The 15,290-nt window shown below is 34.6% G+C and overlaps 1 protein-coding gene across 1 annotated transcript in view; it reads left to right on the forward strand.

Moving 5' to 3' along the window:
- LOC124362360 overlaps positions 1–15,290 on the forward strand; it is a 95,696-nt gene that overhangs the window by 29,579 nt on the left and 50,827 nt on the right. The window contains 1 exon segment of the mRNA XM_046816795.1: positions 2,750–2,933. Coding sequence (XP_046672751.1) covers positions 2,750–2,933 — 184 coding nt within the window.

Genomic DNA, 15,290 nt, shown 5'->3' on the forward strand with positions numbered 1-15,290 from the left:
AAATCTAATAACATTCCTTCGACTTAGATAGGCCGACGAGCCAATTCTGTGAAATACTTGCTAAATGTGTGCGTGGGAGGTGTTATATTCAGAGGGCCCCTTTTTCACTATTCGGTTAAACGTGACCGCCCCTTGCTTTCACCGGATTATAGAACTGTACGGATAATCCATTTATGCTGTTATCCGATAACCGGTTTCATCAATAATAGGTATTGGTGTTTACATACAGCTTTATCGCAATTAGCAAACATCTGGTAACAATAACGTACACCGGTTACGTTTATTTCTTACAATAACGTATACAAAATAGCAAACTTGGATAAGCCTCTAATGCTGGTTTCTCATGTAATAGCGGCGTGTTATCGTGAGTGTGTCGGTCTTCGGTGACATCAAAGCATAAAGGTTCTAGATATGTGGGTTAAGTTATTTTTCTGCGAAAATAATGATATCAGATACGTTTCGAGATCAAAAGTATTCGGATTATCAGGTGAGGCTTTTATAGAAAGAAGTGGATTCCTCAAGAATATACGTGGAAAGATCAAACGCCTCGTTTGCCAGCTGTATCGGAGATGATTTTTATAAAATAATGTGGTAAAAATTGGAAAAAAATCGATGATTTTATACTGTAAAAATAAACTATAGACGAAGTAAATATTAAGTATGAATTCATATGAATGATAAGGTGCCTGATATAAGTATTTTATAACAGACAACATTAAAAGGGGGAAAAGAATTATAAGTTTCGGGGAGGTTATTTTGCCAACCTCTGGCCTACATCTACCTGCCTCTACCACCCGGGGTGGAATGCACCACAGATTAACCCCTAATGGCCTGTGTTTTGCTTTATAAATCCCACCATTGCCCCTTGCTGCGCAACCCCTGCCAGCCGACGTCAACAATTATATATTACTATCACAAATCCTTTGTTTTTCTGGATTCCTTAAACGATTGTATCCGCTTCTTCATCGTATTCGGGATTAATTAGATCCTTTCAAATGTACTGTCAATTCCAACTCTTATCCAACGCTTATATCAACGCTGCTGGAAAGAGTTATGGATATAACGGTCACCGCGGCGTTCGCATCTTGACAATTCGTTTCCCACCCTCTGTCTATTGTCACTTAATTGAATACTCTGCGGTGAACTCCCACAGTTGACAAATTCTAAGAATCAGTTCCCAGTGGAATTGGAAGAACTTCTCTTCCGCCGCCTAGTCCCTACTCTCTCTAGGATTGTTGTGTTTTGAATGTTCGTCATTTGATTGCTTTATAATGTTTCCAATTTGCCACATTTAATTCCAGAAAAGAACGTGGTATTTTATAATGTAAACCAAAAAGTGCATAGTTTTCTCTAAAATTCGAAATTGTTTTGTAACAGTAAATTTAAGGTGTATAGTAAGTACCATCCATGTACGATGAATGTAAATATGGTATATACAAAACTTCTACGATTCTCTATTAAAGAAATCAAATTAACACCTTCACTGCTACACGAGTTATGTACCAACTTTAGAACTCGCAGAATTGCAATAATGCACGTCTACCGCAGTCAATAAGGTAATTTCCTAGATCTTATACTCTACTAACCAATATAAGATAGGTACAGTATCACACTAAAAGTCAGAAATTTCGCAACGTTGTAGTAGAAATTCATCTTGATCCTGAGATTGAATTATTGTTAAATTTGTATTATAAAAAGATTCAAGTGGTTGTGTACTAAGAAAAAGACTCGGCCCTTATGGAGAGACAGGAAACTAAGCATGTCTACTATGATTTTAGTGGTTCTACTGTATCAAATTATTTGTAAAGGTCCTTTGTTAATGGCTGTAGCTTCTATTCTTGAAGGTAACTTTGAGCGCCTTTCTTTGTCTATTAAGAAACAAAATCGACTAATCAAAAACAAACATAATCAAAGCAAATCCTTGGAAAATATGAAAATAACAGTATGAAATATGCACTAGAAAGTAAAAGTCTTAAACCCTTTTACCTGTGAATTAGTGTAGGACTTACTCGATACTAGTATACATTTAGTTGCACTCAAAAGTCTGGTTTATTATAAAACATAAAACTTTACTGTTTATTAGTCCTATTTTCATTTTATTTAATTTAAGTAGCTCTGAAATTAAGTAGCATAAATAAGACGTTCAATTAAAAATTGTAGACTATTTATGAGAGCCAAATGTAATTAATCGATTGTACTGTAAAAATAAAAAATCCATTTAACTAAACAATGGAAAATCAGTTAAATTTGCTGCTTCAGTTATACCCTGATCTTTATTGAACTAATGGCAACTTTTATAATTGATAAGTAGTATATCAGATTTGAAGAATGTCCTGTAGCAGAGTAAATAATGTGCATGTTACCAATAGTTTCTGTGTTTACAGACTGATAAAATATAATTAAAACTAGTTTCTTAGTTTCAGTTTTTTGTCAGTTGTTCGCCCCTCTTACACAACAAACAGTTCAGTCATTACTGAACCTTGTCTTTAAGCGAATTATAATGGATATTCCATGTGGAATTAAATCGTAGTGACGTCACTCCATGTATGACATATAAGGCGCGGTGTTTCTTAGAAAGGGTTAATGACCATAATTTGAAGTCAAATGCATAAATAAACCACAAAGTGTATCTTCGCGATATCCAGCATCGAACCGGGAATTACGTATTACTATGCAAGCACTTTAGTGACTAAACCACTGTAGCGATTCTAGGAACATGGTTTTAACCAGTTGTACAATTTTGTTTCAGAGCCAGGCCCTAGCACTGATTACGAACCGCGACTCCCGGACCCCCCCAGGGTCCCCGGCCTCTGTGAGGTGCAGCCCTGCACCGCCTCCACCACCGCCGCCCCCGGCCACTGCAACTCCGCCGTCCGCATCCTCCTCTTCTTCCGCCTACCCTTCGCTTGTAGCCGAGGATTCTAAATCAGGAGGTAAAGTTTCACCTGTCTTAAACATTATGTTTATTGCTTTTGGAAAGAGGTTTTTTAAGTATAGTGGTATTTATATTTTTTTTTCAATACAATTACCAATCAAGAACTTCCTTTGGAGGGCCAAGTGGTCTCGCACGTTTGCCCTTTGTACGGGATCAGCAGAACTTATAAATTTAATGACATTACTTCCAAGTTTTGACAAACTTAAAGTAAAAGATCGTAACTTAAAAACATTTTGTAATCATTTTATAATTTGACTTCAGTAAAGATTAACCTAATTTCCAAAAGTGATGACCTCTTAATGATCCGAATGATTTAGATTAACATAGGTGCCACACGGAAAGATTTTTAGTTTTGTTGTTACCGACGGAATTTTATTAAACATGTTAAAAATTAGACCGCTGAAAATTGTGTGTAGTACACTCATAGTTGAATATTGTTATTAGACAGATAAGCTTGTTATTTATTTCAGTATTTTTCTTAGTAAATTAATCTCCATAAGTATTATTATAATGCTCAATTTACAATCACATTACATAGCAAAGTTTATAATCTTAACGAAATTAAGTACCGTTCGTGTAACCTAACTACGTGTAGTTTTTTAAATGTATGGAATTAAATCCAACCCATTCATTTTGGCAGTGTGAAGTTGTAAATTGTATTTTGATTCTTTATGCGATTAAATTGCGAATACAGAAGCTTTATTGTATTTAAAATCCAAAAATGAGGTTATGTCGGTCAGCTGACTTGCGACAACACCGCTGGCGCTGTGAGTCACCGAGCCGCTCTGCCCGCCCTACGCCAGGAGATTACGATATGATCCAGCGGTCCAGAGTCGCGCGTCTGTCTGTCTATCCGCCGGATTGTCGCTCCCCTCCCCTCCCCCCTCGCCATGTATAATCCCAGCCCGTTCAGCTCAGTCTTTAATTCCCCGTCCTAATCCGGCTTTGGAATAAAAGAGCTTGTACTATCCGTCCTGCGAACGTTTTGCTCACACCTTTCCGTGGAGGCATTTCAGTAAAAAATCTAGACCTCGTGAAATTTCCGTTATTGCAAAATGTTAAACTAGTCCTTCGATTCACTTTTTCAATTATGATCAAAAATTTCACCATAGGGGTTTCGTTAAACAATTGCGCCTTCCTTTTAATTGTCAATATACGTTATTGTTATTAGTATTTAAAGGTAATTTTCTTTTATAAAAATGATATTATTGAGATTTCCTTTTGAGGAATTCGAGCTCTGACTGGAATCTGATTCGTTTTACAATATTTTTTTTCGATTAAAACTGTTGTCATATACATAGCTTCGTTCAAGTATTTCAACCAGCAATGGATTTTATAGTCTTTTTATAGATCCATTGGATAGATGAATTGGATCTAAAGTTTTTTGAAAAGAAACTATATGTAGTTTTCTATCATAACAGTAAAAAAATAATAACGGTAAGCATAATAAATCGAGGGTTAAGATTAAACATACATGATTTGGTGGTGTTCGCGGCATTTGAAATTAGTATTACAATTTTCAGTCAATATTATTTTATCTATATCAAATTTTTAATTGAATGGAAATTAAAGCATAAAAATTAAGTGAAATCCTTGCAGACAGGAAAGGTTCTAGTCTTCTAAAATGTATCATTTTCTCGATACACACTACGAGATAAACAAAATAGATAAGATTCTTGTATGAATACGCTGTTGATATTAACTAACTGGTTTTTATCAGACTATGGGCATGTTCAAACTAGTCGTCCAGTAGCAACGACCTGTGGCACGACTGACCTTTGCCAAAATACCGACTGATTTATGCAAGTGTGTATGTTGCACTAATAAAGTATACAAACTAGCTCTACCTTGCAATTAACTACTAGAATTACGTTATTGCTGTGAAAACGTGTATCACCTAAAAATCTACCATTACTAATGATAGGACCAAATAGTAGTTTTAAACTAGGAGTAAAAGTGGTTGTTTCTGTGCGAATCGTGTTTTACGAACGAGACACCCCTAAAGACACTTTTTTCCCTACGGTGAACAAGAGTTTCTATTATTCGAAGGGGAAAAAATTAAAACTTACTTGTTTTATTTAATTTTTTTATTTAATTTTTAAATTTTTTTATTATTTTTTTGTTTTTTATTTTTTTAGTACTGTAAAGTTTACTTACAAAAACAGCTGTGTTTTGACTTTGACATCTACAGTACCGATAATAAAATCTTAGATTAGTGCGTTGCAAAAAAGTAAATTGTGCGCCACCTGATTGACGCTTTAGATAACCACGTAACGTTTTAGTACCATATGTTATAAGGTAACGAAAAACTCACATATGGACCAATATAAGTACAAAAAAACAGCTGTTATTTGTGCAGTATGATAAAACATTTTGTTATTATTGTTTGATGTTGAGTGTCATTGCATTACCACTTACTACTTAATTGATTTTTTATTTGGAATTAGTTATGGGGGCGCACAGGGTACATCATTATATCGAAAATTCAATGCATTAGATTATATGTCATATTAATAATTAATATTGGTGTCCTGCACCAGTAACTGTATTGTTTTATATAATTATAATTTAAACACAGTTCATTTTTACAGATAATTTATTTGTATTGAACACTGTATTTACGAACTAGTCAATTTGGGTCGGGGAGGGGGGGAAGTACCTGACTAGGTCGCTGGGGACGGGCGGTCGCGCCAGGCAGTCTAATCCAAATTAATTATTTGGGCCGGAGTTGTTCCAATGTGCGGATAATCCGTCGAGGTCGCTGCGTGTACGGCTTATCGGGGCCATTCGTCATCCGCCCTCCCCCCCCCAGTATCTCTCACCATCCCCGTGACGTGTCCCTCATATTACCTTCACGGTGACATCCGCGCACGGAATCATTTAACTGCGTATATTTCTTCAATGGGCCTAAATGGTGTAATTTTAAATTAAATTGAAATACTTTGGGATATTTAGGATAGAAACAACGTTAAAAACTTTGTAAACCAAGTATTCAAGCGTAGTCATATAAAGTATACCTTATGCATATTTATGTAGACCTTAAACCTAATAATCTCATATAAACTATAACTCTTCCAAGAATTTGGGTTCATCAATGATCCAACTTTAAAAAATATAAAAGCCAGTTCTTGCAATTAATTCGAAAGGTATACAATAACTACCGAGAAAATAACGCACCAAATCCGTTTAGATTTCCACGACAGTTCGATGGTTCTCTATTCCATCACAGGTTAGCAAAATCAATTTAGAATCTGTCATTCTAGTTTGACTGATAAATTATTAAATTAACAAAAATATCTCTAAATGACGTAAACAGACACTTACATGGTATGGTAATTTTTGCGTCATGTGGTTCCCAAAATCGTATTTTTAAATCTTCGAGACAGTTTTAATTGTAATAGGTCTACTGTGAATTGTAGCCTATATCAAAAGTTTTATGAGGTGAATATACTTCATAGTGGTAGCAATTATTTATGAACTTTATACTCATTATTAATTTTTAGTAATGTTTACTAAACAATTATATAATTAATTATATTAAAATGTATAACTATTTCCAGTATATACGTGGTGGTATTCTCCAAAAATTCATCTTAAAATTCTTATATTATAATTAGCTGGAAAAACCATTTTACTCCGTACGTACGTAGACTAACAGAATTGTTAAGGAAAAGATCTATCGGCAGGTAACAACCAAACATCAAATATCAGATTCAACGCTAACAAGGTATTTAATTAAAAAGTGTGGATTACGTAATATCTTTAGTTATTTGTCAATAGATTTACAATAAAGTTAGGAAGATAAAAGTGTTCTCATATATTTCTATGAACTTTGCTTCGAAGATACGTTACAATCACATTAATACCAGATGCAACGAATGCAGTAGTTTCCATGAGCATCCCCATTCACTTGTCGAAGACTAGAGATAGTTTCCAAATAACCGTGGAGCTATCACGTTAACAGCTATAGGCGATAAAAACGTTTACTCGCAGCAGTAATAAGCCGTTGTAATGGGTTGTAAAAGCCTTGCATGAGGGAAATTCCTAACGAATAACATCAATTCAAAATTGTGAAAACCATTCGTTTTACATCACTTCTTAAATTGAATAGACTTTTCTGTCTTTCTGTTGATAGGATGGCAATTGATAACAGCAAATCCGTATGGTTCAACCATTATCTCGGCAATACGCCACGGATATGGTTTTATATGCTCCACAATATTATCAGTAATCTGAATGAGGGCTCAGTTGTCTTCTGAGGTAACTTTTGTTGATGGTCCACGCTAATTATAACTTCTACTATGTAGAACTAATTACTAATTTCATATCGGCTAAAGGTTGAAGCTTTCATGTTAACAAGGAATGAAAATGTTTTGCGAATAAGCTCTCTGAGATAAGTAATGAGAAGTATGAGTGTGAGTGCCCGGTGTAGTGTTGTTATTTTCCAAGGTTCTTGGTACCTTTAAGGACTAATCTTAATCCTTGATTACCCGGCGTTAGGACGGCTCTTCTCAACCTGTGGTACGCGTGCCCCTAGGGGCACGAAAGATGGCTTTTCGCCATAATGAACTACCGATCTGTCAGAACTACCACATGCACAGAAAAGCAAATATTTTGATGATTACTTATATCGAATTTTATTCACGGTTGATGATGGCTGTAAAAACCCATATTGCATTGTATATAACGCAATTTTAACTAATTGTAATATGAAGCTGTCGATCTACTTATACCACAAAATAACATAAAGACATCACTTTCATCCAAAGATTTACGATAAGCCTTAATGTGACTTTATTTTCTCAACTGTAAACATAGAATACAGTCGAAGCGTCTTACGAAGTTAGTTACCTCGTAGGTTAAGGGTAAAAGACATATAGTTGCAGAACATTTAATATCTGATTACATTAAAGATACCGTCAAATGTATGTTGAGTGAACACCATGTACCAAAAACTGAAACAATCCCTTATCAAATAATTCACTTTCAAGGAGAAATAAATATATGTTTCTGATTTTCTATTTAAGTGGATGAGATTACAGATGTTTCAAATTTATCAATTTTGCTTGTAATTACAAGATACTTGAATGGTAAAAAGCTCGAGGAAAACCTGCTATTCTCTCACTGAGAGAGGTGCAGGTGTGGACATATTTAATGCTATTCAGGATTATTTCTACAAAAATGAAATTAATTTGGAAAATTGTTGATGTTTATTGATTTTATATGAAATTTTTTTTACATTTTTACATCAGGTAACAATAGACTGCAATAATAACCTGACGTGTGACATTTTTGAGCTAAAAATGATTTTAGTAACGTTTATGAGCACTTATGCAAATACATTGTAAACCAGTATTAATGAATTGTATTATTACCCCTCCACATGTTTTGTTTCTTGGAAATGGTAATAGCCTACGCCATCCTGGTCCACTATCCCGTCCTATCACGGGTTTTACTAATCCAGATAATTTCGATTTTTCCAAAACTTTCCAATAGTTTAACAGTCCAATTCCACAACCATAACTGATGTACGGACTTATGTAATGATTTTACTTGGTTAAATTCCAGGTAATTTGTTTTTATTGGCTTGGAAAGTCGATAGAAATGTATTTTCACCGGGAAGTGCACTCACAAATGTCAGGATTTGGGTGGAAAATATTGTTATTAACTGAACTACCTATTATTTCTTACCTGTTACTGACCCGATGGAAGAGGTAATGTGAACCTCCCGCCCTCAAGAACCGTTACGTATGTTTATTCACCCAGAGGTTGATGAGGCTTGACGAATCGCTGGCACATGGTCACGCACAACATTTCCATACACGTAGGTTCCGTCCCAGTATATGCAGATTGCTTCATGTGTTCACAGGATATTGAGATATATGTTAAATACTCCATATAATCATCGAACTTAGTAAAAAAACTCCTTATTCCATGAGATTTTCTACAACATCGGCTGTATATGGTACTATAAGTTCTGTATTTCAAGATCGCCGAAAATCTGTTGTATTTTTATAATACTCAAAATATGATACACTTTGTATGATGAAAAAGTATTGGTTCAAATTCAAGGCGCGTTTGTTATACTTGCCTTAAATAAGCAAGCTTAATTATATATTTAAAGGTGTATTTTAATTTTGACACACTTTTAACCATAAAATGTATCCCGTAATAAAAACTTTAAAAATATCAAATTTACTTCTTGATTATATTTCAAAACAATGAAACTTAAAATATAATATAATGTAAAAATGATTTAACGTAATGTAAATAAATAGCTATAGGTCTAAGAAACTATTAAGTCCACATTTTATGAGGCATTAATTAATTATTATTCTTGTACGGTACACAAGATTTGTGGAATCGTAAGTCTGGGTGACTTAAAACTAAATTTACCGAAGACGCTACGGGAAAATGTCTTTATTTAATCCAATGCCAGATTTCCCAAATTTGAGTTAAGTATTAAAATGTCAAGCTATAATAATACATTTACACACAGTATACGTTTTCGATGGTACGACGGGTTTCCTTGATTAGTTCGAAATATGATTTTGAGAGAATATAAATCGTTATTTTCCGTAACACAAGTAATTTTCCAGTTAATACCTTGAATAGATTGTTTATCATACGAAGAAAACACATATCTTGGCAAAAAATCAGGTGATCAAACAATGAGTGGAACTAATTGACTTTAGGATTCTCAGATTGACCAAAGTCAACCCAAAATCGTTTTACCATTTCTCACCCGAGTGGTGAGGAGCATTGTACCATTTGTGATGCATTGCAGACGTCATTTCAACATCGCAAACAAACGTTCACGTCCATTACTAAACTAAATTGTCTGACTGTAGTATAATATATCATGTCTGTGAAACCCCTTCTCCGCCCTACAAGCAGCTTCTGACAGTCCATCGACTTTTTTGTGACCAACAACATAAGCCGACGCCGATATCTGTTTAAATGTTATGGAAGTTTTACTGCTTAGTCTTTTCTCACTTAGAAAATAGTGTGCCCCTTGGTTTGAAAGCTACTGTACCGTGAGTTTATGATAAAAGAATGACCACATTTGATCACTCACTCGGTCTGTTTAAGTTGTACAAAATCAGAGAGCACAGCGGTGACGTGCAGGAGAAGTTGGATGGGGAGAGGAGTAGGATAAGGATTAGGGGAGGGGTAAAATGTGAAGAAGGGTGTTTACTGGACCAGTTTAGGATTAAACGAGCGTGCATAGAGAAACTCATCAATCATGGGAGATAATCCTCTTTACCCCCCTTAATCCGACCGCGCGCGGCACTGTCAGTCCTGGAAACATCGATTGTCACTCGATACCTTACCTTGTTAACTGGGCGGCAAATATCTTCTACAGCTGGGTAGTGATGAGTTGTCCTGTATCAGTGTCGACAACCGATTCTAGCAGATTATCCGAACTCATCAGGGAAGTATAAGTGGAATTCGCATAGTCGATTTATTGTCTCCTTATATTTAAGTAACTATGGAAACGTTTAATACATTATCACAAAACATATTTAAATATAAATCTAATATTATCAAGGGCACGATAAGGCCTTATTAAAATAGTGTCATTGACGGTTCGTTCGACCCATTGATATACCATGATCTATCCATGTGACAACTCCCAGTAGCAAAGTCCCAAGAATTTTGTACATTAGTTCCCTTATCAAAATTTAAATATAAATCTAATATTATCAAGGGCACGATAAGGCCTTATTAAAATAGTGTCATTGACGGTTCGTTCGACCCATTGATATACTATGATCTATCCATGTGACAACTCCCAGTAGCAAAGTCCCAAGAATTTTGTACATTAGTTCCCTTATCAATATTTAAATATAAATCTAATATTATCAAGGGCACGATAAGGCCTTATTAAAATAGTGTCATTGACGGTTCGTTCGACCCATTGATATACCATGATCTATCCATGTGGCAACTCCCAGTAGCAAAGTCCCAAGAATTTTGTACATTAGTTCCCCTATCAACATTTAAATATAAATCATTGGATCCTCTTGATCAAAGGAAGATGTGTCGATTTCGAGGTCAAAAGTCAGCAAAGTAGCCCTTGCTTTGGTGAAGAATTTCATTGTTTCTGCCTGATCCTTCGATACTCCATTTTATCAGGTTTTTTTTTTAAATTGAACCATATTTGATTTTAAATGGAAGTAATGTGTATTTACTGAACTGTAAATAACACATTAATATAAATTTAATTGAAATATTGTATTTGTTTGAATTTTGTAATTAATTGGATTATTATCTTTTCCAATATTAACAGTTACTATGGCACGTTTATAAATTTTTGGGCGAATTTCATCAGCAAAAGGGTATAAGTGTTCAAAACTGTTATTAATTTTTATTTTCAAATGCTTTAAAGCACTTAATTTGAAAATATTCAGTTCAATTCATTCGAGGGATTATTGTCTGCTCTAAAATAAACTCCTCTGATTTCATTCATAACCTTTCCACATCGTACAACTCTCTTACTAAATTAAGCATAAAATATTAATTCTTAAAGTTTGTCAAAATATATTTAACTTTTAGTAAATATGCGCACTTTTATAAAATGTGCAACACTATTTTTCATGATTGTACAAATTAATGTAAATATAACATGTTAGGACATTTACACAACGTCGCGGAAGAAATGTAAAGTTCTTATGAAACACTAGTTTTGTTGTAAAAGTTTAAAACATTTTATGATTCCAACAAGTGTGGATTTAGACTCTACAATGGAAAGATAATCCTCTTTGCTTCCATTTAATCCGACCACGGTTACTGTCAATTCGGAAAACATCGGCTGCTGGTTTACATGTCTGATTTGCACACGTGTGACATCATCATTGTTTTACAACTGGTAATAGTTTACACAAAACAGTGCTCCGTGAAATTTGAACAAAAATTAATACAATTGCGTATACATTTAAAAGAGTTTTCTGTACTCTACCATAACTATTAAAATCCAATACGCATATTCCGTATATTCAACGGGAACAGGAGTATGAACACTTATACTTTTCACACTTCAGCTGTCGAAAATTAGTAAGATAATGGAATATCTCGGGAATAACTTTTACAGGCGGGTTTAGAATTCTTGTATTAGCTGAGTTCTAAATTAAATTGCTATCTAAAATATTGTTTTGTGTTTTGGTATTTTGAATGAGAGCTACAAAATATTTTATTGTTATAATTCTCATTGCTTGTTGACAATAAAAAACAATTAAAACAGGTTTCCAACAAGTTTGGTATAAGTGAGTAAATAAATCCAACAAATTGTATTGTTTGCGTCGTCGCATTGCTTGCGAATACTTGATGGCAATATTATTTGAAAACAAGGATATTGCAGTTGTCAATTCAACCTGGCAAAAGCAGTTAGAGTGGAATATAGTTTGGCGAAGCGTTTTATGATTAAGCGGCGGTGTTGAGGAAATCCATCAATCATTGACGGATAATCCGCTTTACTCTGCCCTAATCTAGCCGTCGCTACTATCTGTCCCGAAAACATCGGACGGAATTGACAGATTTGAGTGTCATTGTACATTCGTTATCACTTACGCTCGCTTTGCAGACATTTGTTATTGTACAATATTTGTCTATTCGAAACAATCTTAGTGAAAACAAATGGTTATTTCGCTGGAGAAAGTGTGGAAAAAGTACACAAATAATGGAAGGTAGTATTTACAATAACTATATTGAGAACGCCCACTAGAGGTTGAGTGAAAGAATCGTCTTAATACCCGCGGCTCCTGGAGCACTTGGAGTGATCCTTCCACGTACTAAGATAAGGATATGACAGCCTTGTAGAAGCCCCCCCATCTCACTGTGTGTTTGTGTATATATATTTTTTTTGTGTGAAAATTTTATGACAAAAAATACTTCCTCCCCCGGGACTCGAACCCGGATCTCTCCTGGGTGAGAACCTCTGCTGGGTGAGTGCGCTACTACTACACCACACAGCCCCTACTCTTTACTACTACTCTTACATCAATTATTTTGTATTTTGACGTTTCTGTCACATGGGTGTTTTTATAACCAAACGAACACACACACACACACACACACACACACACACACACGCGCGCGCGCACGCGCGTGTGTTTATAAGTGAGTGGTCCATATTGCGGTAACTGAGAAAGTGAATAATTTATGCAGTGTTATTCATGACGTTGTGTTCCGTCACGTTGCGTCGCGTCGTATAGTGGTTACTCCAGAAAGTAAGTTCTTGACGAATTTTAGTTTTACCGTTTTGCTGCGTGAGAACATATATTATTAATTAATAATTTTATTATTATTATAATTATATAATTATTATGGTAACCTACTAAAATGTTCACAAATACTGTTTTGATTGCCTAAAATTCCTGGTTTACATTATTTTTCTAATTTCATCCATTGAGCAGTTACTAATTTAGTGCCTTAAAAGCCTATAACTAAGCAATTAAAAAAACCAATAACCATCGATTACATGACGCTAACTGAAGAGTCTTTAAAATAATATGACGCTGGCAAACAAGGTTAAAATTTCTTGTAGTTTATTTTGTAGCACACAATTATAAAAATGCTAATACATCAATTACACTCCGCCAAGTAATTCAGGATAAAACTAGACGCACTCACCTTAATGATTTGTATTATTAGCATTATATAAACCTTCCCTAAAGAGATTAAATGTATAGGTTTTCCTGTTCAGTATATCAACGAATTAGAAACCTGTGTTGATTTGTTCAGTAGCTTTTACAACGTTTCCCTCTAAGATTAATCTCTTGTATAAGTTTAAATGATCCAATATGGTAAAATATCCTTGTCCACAGAATTTGTAAATTAACATTAACATTTTGGCGGGTTTCAGAATGTATCCCTTACGTGTCGCTAGCAGTGTTAAAAAATCGTATTGGTGGGTAAACTTGGGTAAATACAATCGTTGGACTTTTACAGTAACACCTGTTAACGTACAGCACATTTATTTATGTACACCCGTGGCACAACTACTTTGAAAAACTCATGAAACTCAAGATATCATGCAATTCAAGATATCAAAACACTTTTTAACAATTGCCTGTAATTGTTAGGACAGCTGTAAAACAGGATAGTAATGAGTTAAATTGACGCGTATATTATATAAAATAAGTTAGTACTCAACCAGCACAGTAACAAATAGCAATATTCAACAACAACAATAATAATAATAACAAAAAACACGTAATATTGATTCATAAATAAGTAAAACAGCAACGAAAACAAAACCCGCATAGCAAAAAATGATTAATTGAAAATTAATACAAGATTTAGTAGAAAATTACATAAATTTATTATTTGGCGAATACTTGTTTTGTACGCAACAAAAGCTGAGCACTATGCGACGTTTCTAGAACGTAACAGCTCTATACTTCACGTAGCAACTTAAATGTACATTAAAGCAGACATCTATGTAACATGGTTGCGTTTGTTCATCGATAAAGCTCGTTTCGTGATAGATTTTGTTTATTTTTAAGTTCATGTAGGTTTTATGTTATGTTAGGTATATCCAGTGGTTTTATTTAAATGTAATGTTTTCTTTCAAGTTCAAGACTTTTGTCACCTGCAAAAGATACCAGATAACAGTTTCGAAACGTTGTTATTTTATTTTCATGTCGTTTATTATAATGAACTTTAGACGAAGTATTTTATGCTGGTTAGTATTCACACGGAATTACAATACAACTAGTGTTAACTTGTTTCCTTCCAGCAGGGAAATGAGGTTTAAATTCTTATATAAATAATAGTCAACAAGATTTCAAACCAACTGCAGCCATAGGACAATTGTAGTGGTCATGTCACTAACTGGCCTGCCGAGTATCTCACGGGCGCGTCAAGCAGTTTGTTGATAAACAAGAGGATCGTTTAAAATTAGATTAATCTTCAAGGTCGGTTAGGATCGCTTTTGGCGGTAGAGAAAATCTATTCCCGGCGGAGCGATTACTCTTGTATTATAAGCGCCCTTCGTGGCGCCAAAATAACAGGGCGGTCACAACAGGATCATTGGGCGCAAACAATATTTGGACGGATCTATCGGTACAATAAACACGCATTAACACGTTTCGCAGGACCCGTTACTTACATAATCGACTCACTCTCTTAGACACAGTAAACAATATTGTCAAAAACAATTATATTGTACTCATACCGATTAAGTTATCAAGTAGCTTGCAGTGTGTCTGCCAAAAGATAACACGTCCAACCACACTAACTTCAATTTTAATCACATAAAAAACTAAAATGTACATAAAAAAATACTAGCAGTTACCCTTGACTTCGCAACTAATTTCGTTTTGAAAAAACTGTTACCATGATCATATTTTTT

The sequence above is a fragment of the Homalodisca vitripennis genome, chromosome 5 (assembly GCF_021130785.1).
Source record: "Homalodisca vitripennis isolate AUS2020 chromosome 5, UT_GWSS_2.1, whole genome shotgun sequence".
NCBI classification, from domain to species: Eukaryota; Metazoa; Arthropoda; class Insecta; order Hemiptera; family Cicadellidae; genus Homalodisca; species Homalodisca vitripennis.